The 8,776-nt window shown below is 38.3% G+C and overlaps 1 protein-coding gene across 1 annotated transcript in view; it reads left to right on the top strand.

The window, feature by feature from the left end:
* Nucleotides 1–6,786: 6,786 nt before the first annotated feature.
* DOK6 (docking protein 6) overlaps nucleotides 6,787–8,776 on the top strand; it is a 718,344-nt gene continuing 716,354 nt past the window's right edge. Inside the window, exon 1 of the mRNA XM_043987624.1 lies at nucleotides 6,787–7,525. Within this exon, the coding sequence (XP_043843559.1) occupies nucleotides 7,460–7,525 (66 nt within the window). The 5' untranslated portion in view covers nucleotides 6,787–7,459. The remainder of the gene's footprint in view (nucleotides 7,526–8,776) is intronic.

The following is an 8,776-nucleotide window of genomic DNA, read 5'->3' as shown; positions in this document are numbered from 1 at the left end:
TCAACATAGTTCAAGACTCCACTTCTTTTGCCATGGAAGGGTATATATTTTACAGAAATGTAGAAGTAAGCAGCAAGGTATTGATATGAGTATTGGGGATTTTAGATATCAGAATCAAAAGTGTTCTGAATTCACTCAGAGTATTAATGTCAGTTCAGAGGTTACATAGGATTTCTATGCTATTACATATACATTTTGAAATTAATGGTATGGGTCTATTTTCATAGAGATTTTCAATGCTTTTGAGATTGTGTCTTATACTTAGTTTTTAAAACAAGGAGAATATTTGTAAAAGCTTTTAATGGTCATGTGATCAAGTTTATATTTTATAATACTCATTAATATTAAGTTCATGTTCATTTAGATTTCCTTAGCTTGAATTTCACTGTCTTTTATTGTTCCATGTGTATTTTCTTCTATTCATTTATCTAATTTTTTAAAAAATTGCAAGATGGTTTTGATTTCATAATACAGTGTTAATTCTAGGAGTATTGTGCTCCCATATTCTGAGTTGTTTGTTTCTGTTATTTTTTCTCAACTGATTATTTGATCAAACTCTTTAAAGCATTTCCTTGGCAAATTGGTTGCCATGGCAAGTGTAAATTGATTCTAGAAGTATTATTTTTGATAAGCATATTCCAAAAAAAAAAAAAAAAGAGGGGAACATTTGTAAGTTTTCTTTTTTCAAAACAAAGTTTTCTTTGAGATTCTGTTGTGCTTTAACTTGTATTTAAATATGTTCTGATTTTTCACAAAAGTAATTGTATACTAAGTAAAAAAAAGGGGTATTATTTGAAATTGTTGCATAATTATATATTGTGTTCTGAGTCAAGATGTATTCACATTTTTTGTAATCATTTATTATCCTCAATTTTTAAATCCATATGAGATTTGGATTATGGGAACTTATCATTTAAGACATTAATTGCCTTTATTCTGAGTTATCAGATGCCAGTTGGCCAAGATGCCATCCAATCACAAGAGGAATACATGCAAGAGCAGACACTGAACTGTCACATGAGGGGAGACATGCATGAAGTCAAGGTATGGCCGAGGGAACAGCTTTTGACTAATGTTGAGGTTGGATTCTCTTGGTTTAATATTTTATTTTATTTTTCCCCACAATATTGTACAGATGGCTGGAAGTATTCATCCCACCCATCTCACTTCTACACCTGGCTTCTATGCTCCCTCCTATATGCCTGATGCCATGGACATCTCAATCCCATGCATCTGATTAAGTCTGACTCAGTTTCCTCCAATATGTTCGGTGGCATGGACATATATTCCATCCACCTATTTTAAGCCTGGCATACTGCATGGACAGTACATATTGTTCAAGTGTGGGAATGTTCATATCCCATCATTTCTCTGTTCTTTTATGGTAACCCCCATAATTATCTCAGGTGTCATGATAAATAACAGTGTTGAATTTGGCCTTGACACCTGTTACCAATTATATTAGATTTTCTAATTTCTCATAATGGCATGAGGATAATTAGGCAGATGATGCAAAAAGTGATGAAACAAAGATAAAAATTATTTTTAAAAATTAATATCGCAGCAATTGTCTTCTCAATTACTCTCCATAAGGGGGGACTATAATAATAATATAATTTTAAAGAATGGTTCAATTTTTGTTTTATTGTATGTTTCACGTGTTAACAACTAAGATTCTGTATTCCCTTAGACATGTTTTTGAGAACTTTCATTGTTTGATTTGATTATTGACAAAGCTATTTTAAAGTTGTGTTAAGCTCAATTTTGTAGGAAGTTTTCCTGGCTGATTACCAGCATCCACACCTCAACCCCTGAAAAGACTTCCATTCCACGACTACACCTAGAGGACATCTAAGAAAAGACTTTCAGAGACTTTAAATGAACAGTTTTGATTTGTTGTTTTTGTTGTTTTTTTCTCTTTCTGTTATAATATACACCATCTGTAACATGTATTCTCTGCAGAGGCCCTCCCTTTGCAAGACTAATGTCAAAGCGTCGGTTCATGAGGACAAAAAAAAAATCGCCCCTCTGGACAAAACTTTCCTCTCTTCCTTTTCTATATTGTTGTTCACATATAGTTAGCAATAGTTATTATATTGTTTTTACTGTTCCATCAAGGAAATATTTTGTTTCTTGAGGAACAACAGGGGGGACTGTAACGATTGGAATGACGCCACCTGCTGGAGACTTACTGTAGAAGAGTTCTGCCCATGAAGCGAAGGTCTTTGAGGGCAAGACCAGGAGTCTTTTCTTTGGCGTCAGGAAGTGACGCGGGCTAGTGGGAGGAGGAAGGAAGAGACTGGCGCTCAGTCTCGTGCTCTTTCCTTTGGACTCTGGTGGAGAGCGGAGCTAGAAATGTGCTCTCCCTTTAATAGATAGGAATCTAGGCCTTTCTCTCTCTTTACCAAATTCTTATTCTCCTTAATAAATGCCTAAAAGCCTAACTCTTGCTAAAGCTTATAATTTATTGGCGACTACTCATTAAATAGTTTAGACAGTTTAGCTAGAATTTTAGCCTTTAACATATATGTTTAGATGTATAGATGTGTATGTGTGAGTGTGTGTGTTTGTATGAAATCAAATTGTAGACCATTTTGATAAGGACAGACCACGAAACTTTTCCAGGTATAAGGGTCATTGGACAAAAAGAAGTCTTTCCAAAACAGTAGAAACAATATGAAACTTAAGATTTTGCATAGAGAGGTTGAACATCATATATAAAAGTGAACAGTGTTGATTTCTGTGGTTGTTTAAGCTATTAAGACTGAACACAGGGGGCAGCTAGGTGGCACAGTGGATAAAGCACAAGCCCTGGATTCAGGAGGACCTGAGTTCAAATCTGGCCTCAGACACTGGACACTTACCAGCTGTGTGACCCTGGTCAAGTCCCTTAACCCTCATTGCCCCAGGAAAAAAAAAAAGACTGAACAGAATTGTTACAAACTTTATTTTAAGATTGTAAAAAATCTTATGATGAGATATTGGTTCTCAGAATTCATGGGTCTCCCATACATGAACTTATCTTAGCTATTAATCTTGTGTCAAAGTTTTTGTCTTTTGTTTTGCTGCTGTTGTTATTGTTGTTGTTTTCCCTTTCAAGCTGTTTCTTGCTTATTAAGAATGGTAGCATTCTTCTACCTTATCTTCCATCACTTTTATTTCTACTATTTAAATCATATAATACTATACTTTAGTAAGTAAAAACAATGTAATATGATTGTGTGGATGCTATTTCAAGCATCAAAGATTGTAAAATCTCTGCATTTTAGTAATCAGTGTTGAAATATACGTATTTACATTGTAGAGAAATATCAAATTTAATAATTTTGAATAGTTATGATGCAATGTTGATTTTGGATTGGAATGACTGCTGGAAAAATGTGGAGAAACTTTGATTTCAAATGATTTTTGATTGTTGTTCTTTTTCATTGGTAACATTTCTCTTGATTGGTAACTACACACATTAATAAGAATAGGAATGTTAATGACAAATAATATAAATAACAACTGGCTATATGATATAGATAATACTGCCTTCAAGTGTTTCATATTTTATTCAATTACCTAAGACCTGTATTCTTTTTTTTCCCCTTACTACTTACTTTTTGGCAGCAATTAGGAATGGGACTATAATAATCAACTCTAGTTTAAAAATAGTGTTGGCATTTTTTCCCATTCTACTTAAATAATTATATAATCACTTAGCTATTTCCTTCTTAAAAATCAAAAGTGATTTAAAAAGCTGCCTAGAATAGTTATAATTTCATACTTTTTTCTGATAATTATCCATTAACAATAATCAGTTTTAATAGTATTTCACAGTTATTTTAAAGCACCAGAGTAGTGGATATCAACTATCTTTGTCTAGCAATCTAAGTATAAAATCACTCCATGATCTCTCAGCTTATTACATGAATTCTTATATATTATTGAAACAAATACAACTTCCACATTTGTTTAAAAATAATCTATCATATAGTGAGTCTAAAAATGTGTATAATTCTACCCCTATTGTGGTAATATGAATTTTCAAAAAAATCCTATTCGTATAATTATTGACCCCAAATTATTTACTAATCAGATATATATATATATATATATATATATATATAACCTCCTTGTATATATTTTTATGTCCATTAATTTGGTAATAACTCTGGAGATAGGATTTTGCGATGTTAATTTCCACTTCTGAATGATAGCATTTCCCTATTTTCTTATGTCTGTCAAAAATAATATTCTTTTAAAAGCCATTTCTTTGAGCAAAACACCACTTTCCAGTCCAGTTTCTCCTGAAAAGCCTTTCCTGGCCATGAAAACCAATTTTAATTCTGTTCCATTCCATTCTACAAGCACCTACTTTGCAGATTATAATGAATGATATCTCCTTCCCCTGATTGTCTCACATATATATAAATATATACATATACATATATATATACACACATACATATGTGTGTATGTATGTATGTATGTATATTTGCAGGGCAATAAGGGTTAAGTGACTTGCTCAAGGTCACCCAGCTAGTAAGTGTCAAATGTCTGAGGCTGGATTTGAACTCAGGTCCTTCTGAATCCAGGGCAGGTGCTTTATCCACTGCGCCATCTAGCTGCCACCTATCTGCACCCCCCCCCCATATATTCTTTACAACATTTTCAGCATTTACTTAATTTTTTTTTTTGCAGGGCAGTTGGGGTTAAGTGACTTGCCCAGGGTCACACAGCCAGTAAGTGTTAAGTGTCTGAGGCTGGACCTGAACTCAGGTACTCCTGAATCCAGGGCCGGTGCTCCATCCACTAAGCCACCTAGCTGCTCCAGCAATTACTTAAAGGTACTTTATATTATAATTTATTTTCGATGTACTGAATATCTTTTATCTGTGCAACTAAGCTGCAAGCTCCTTGAGGACAGTCCCTCTGATACTTTCAGCTCTTAATACATCTTCCCTAATAGTTAAATGCTCAGTAAATGCTTCTCTACGACTGTAGTGAATCATCATAGAATTTAGAGGTGGCACCATAGAAGTACCAAAAAAATAATCAAACTCAAAAATCAGATTAAAAAAAAAAACGTAATCATTCTTGGTTTGATTGGTGTGTATCATACCTCTACTGCTGAAAAGGGCAAATAACTCCTCCATGCATTAATCGATGACCCTCTTGATTTGTTGTGATTTATACAACAATCAGTTGTTCTATGGAGGCATACATTCTAATTAGAAGCCTAGCTAGATGGATCACTAGAAGAGATACAGTATGTCAGGGGGCCCATATCTTAAGTACCCCCTGGCCAAACCAACTCACATTATGTCTTACCAGCTTGGTAGGAATTACCACAACCTTGCAGTTCACTTGTTTCAACTTCAGACTCACAGGTCACCTCTAAACCACAGTGAGGCACTCCAGAATTACTAAATGGATGGAGATAGAGAAGATAGATAGATGACAGATAGAGGATGGATGGATGGATGGATGGATGGATGGATGGATGGATGGATGGATGGATGGATGGATGGGTGGATGGATGGATGGATGGATGGATGAGTGGGTAGGTGGGTGGATCGATATAGATAATTAATTAAAATAACATTGCCTTAGAGATCTTAGTATTTTACCCCACCATCTAAGCTCTATAGTCTTCCTATAATAATTTTACATCAAATGTTATATTACTACTTCTGAGTAAGAGAGGTTAAAGAATTTTTTGGGGAAAAAATACTCTTTACAGGAAGAAGCAGAAACCTATCTGAGGTTTCAAGTGCCCTTTACCTCCAGTAAAAGAACTACTAAATTGAAAGTGTAGATGAGCAATGCTTCATAAAATATTGTTTTACTTTAAGCACCTTTGCATAGTGGTTAATATTGACTTGCTTATAGCAAAAAGGAAGTACCTGTTTCAACCAAAAACAAACAAACTCAACAACAGCTATTTTTTTTCTTTTGCATATGGGAAGGAAACACCTTTAAATTCGATAGTGCTATTTTTAGAGGCAAAAGTTTAAGATTTTTTTAGGTATGACGAGCTCTTAAGAAAGTATCATATCTACTCTTAGTAGACTTATTTTCTAATTCCATACGGGGTTTTAAAACCTGAACTTCTTGTAATCATAGTTAACTGAAGGAAACAAATAAATATCAATCATCTCTAGTCGTTCTTCCCTTCTTCAAAGTCTTGACATTTGGTATGGGATCTTTTCTCCATTTTGGATCATTCTCTTAAGGAATATTATGATTAGATACACGCGCATGATTTCTCTCTTTGTGTGGACCGCTTAAAGACTACTTGCTCCTCGTTTTTTCTTTCTTTCTCCCCCTGCCCCCCCCCCCCGCCTCGCTTTTTGGTTGTAGGTGTTACTTGGTGGTTTTTGTTTGTTTTGTTTTATTATGGTTTTTTTTTAATGTCGGCATTTTGTTTTCGGTCGAAATCAAATTTGAATAGAACAGAAATATTGTTCTTATTGTCGTGTTGTTGTTTTTTAATAAACCATTTCTTGTCTTCGCCTCTTTTTGTAGAAGTATTGCTGTTACTCCTTCCCTTGTTCCAAGTATAGGAGTTGAGATTAAAATCCTCTGGAAGAGTTACAGTATCTCTTAGGAAGCCCTGGGCAGAGAAAGCAGTAGAATCAAGAGGGTGATGAAAGGCAGAGAGAGATTTATACTTAGAGAGTATTGTGGGGTGAGCAGTAAGACAAGAGTTAGGAGTCAGTGGTAGTAGTGGTGGTGGGAGGCAGTGTCTTCTGGGCATCTTCCAGCCCAGTAACCAGCAGTGTGAGAAGACAGCAAGAGAAGACTGGGAGAAGAGCTTGCTCTCTCCCACCTTCCCCTTTCTTCGCTCCCCTCACAGGGGAGCCGGGATGGTGCGGTCCAGCCAGCTGTGGAGCTGCTGAGTGATGCTGCGAGCCCGTGGGTGCTCGGGGCGGCGACAGCAGAGGGGGGAGCAAACAGCTGGCGGAAGAGCAGGCAGTAGCGCTCTCCCTCCCCGCGGCGGCGGCGGCAGTGGCGACTGAAGACGTGGAGAAGGTGAAGAAGGAAAGAGGGGGAGGACACGTTCCCCTTCGCTCCATCTCCCCCATTCTTCCACTGTCGTAGCTAAAGCTGGGGTACAGACACCCAGACGCTTGACTGTCGCCGCCGCCTCCACCTCCTTCCTTTCAGCGGTTGCTGCTGGCTGAGCTCCTGGGGCTACTGGACTAAGAAGTAGCAACAGCAGAGGTGGCGGCGGCAGCAGTGCCCTGCGGGAGGGGAGAGATCAGCGGGGCCACTGGCTGCATTGACTACACATACTCAGCAGGAGCAGGACAGCAGCAGCGCGTTGGCTGCTGTTCCTTTGCTGCCTGGATGCTAGAGCTTCCCAATCAGCCTGCCACGGGCACGCTAAAGGAGGAGGAAGAGGAGGAGGAAGGATCTGGACATCAGGGATAGGAAGAGGAAGGAGAAGAGAAGTGACAAAGCGCTGGCCATGGCCTCCAACTTTAACGATATCGTCAAGCAGGGCTATGTGAAAATCCGCAGCAGGAAGCTGGGGGTGAGTTATTCTCCTTCATCTTCTTTTCTACCTGCTCTTCTCTTTGCCATCTGCCGTCTGCTACTTGTGCGGTTACAGGCGAGGTTTGACCAGCGCGGGCGAAGGAAACGGAGGAGCTGAGAGACTGGGAAGGGGGCGAGGTGACCGGGGGAGGGGGAGAGCAGTTGCCAAGAGTCCTTTCTGGTTGTCCGCTTGTTGCTTGGCTGGGGTGGGAGCCTACCGCTAGCCCGGGCTCTGCAGAAGGGAAGCTTCAGCAGCTCGGGGTGTGGGTGGTAAGCCAGACCGGGAACCTGCTGTCCTTACTTCCTCTTCTCTAAGAAGAGGGACTTTGCTAGTTTGGACCGCCCAGTCTGGAATTTTATGTTAAAGAAAATAATTCAATTCTTTATTTAGATAGAGAGGGGGATGATGTGCTCGAAGCCTTCCATAGAGTGTTCAGTGCCATTAATATATGTGATATTTATGCAATAGGTACATAAGCATGCTGATATGTCTTAATGTATTTAGCATTAGCCTCGTCTTCTTTTCAAGTGAATCCTGAAATGTCCTTTAAGTACACTTCCTCTTGTAACTCCACTGGGCATTTCAAGTGAAAGTGTAATCTCCATGTGGAAACACAGGTATATACATGTGTCACATGTGGACATACACATATGGCCGTATACACATATGTCTCTATATATGGGGAGAGAGGGTATCAACAACAAACTTTGTGTTGAAATCCCCTTGGTTCTTTTTGGGGATAGATGTCCCTTGTCTTGAAGGAGCAATAAAGATATTGAGGGTTTTGAACTAATAAAGTGGTCATGTGGAAAGATTTAGGGGAAATATTAAAGGTACCGATCTAAGGGGGGGGTGCGTAAAGGGGAAGGATTTATGTGGAAAACAGAAAGATAAGCAAATGTTAAGAAAGAAGAAAGGAGAAAGAATGCAGTACTTGTAAGGGAATAGATAGAGACGGAAACAGACCTAATGACAGAAAGAATACATAGAAAAAAATGCACTGGAACGAGGGCAATGAGGCAGAGAAAGGAAAAAATAGGCTGGGGGAGACAAGGACCGATGCCAATGGAGACAGCAACAGAAACAGACTGGAGTCGGCAGGGAGGAACAACACCGACTGTTGAGAAGGGGGTATTTTATATGAACAGGCGGTTTCAAGATTTCAGCGGTGCGTCTGTGCCTAACAGTTTTGAAACTTGCCACTTCTGAATGAATATCTCCACAATCTTAGTTCAAAATGACCCAAAG

This window comes from Dromiciops gliroides, chromosome 1, assembly GCF_019393635.1.
Source record: "Dromiciops gliroides isolate mDroGli1 chromosome 1, mDroGli1.pri, whole genome shotgun sequence".
Classification (NCBI taxonomy): Eukaryota; Metazoa; Chordata; class Mammalia; order Microbiotheria; family Microbiotheriidae; genus Dromiciops; species Dromiciops gliroides.
The sequence above is the reverse complement of the archived record's forward strand: the minus strand, read 5'-3'. Positions and strand labels throughout refer to the sequence as shown.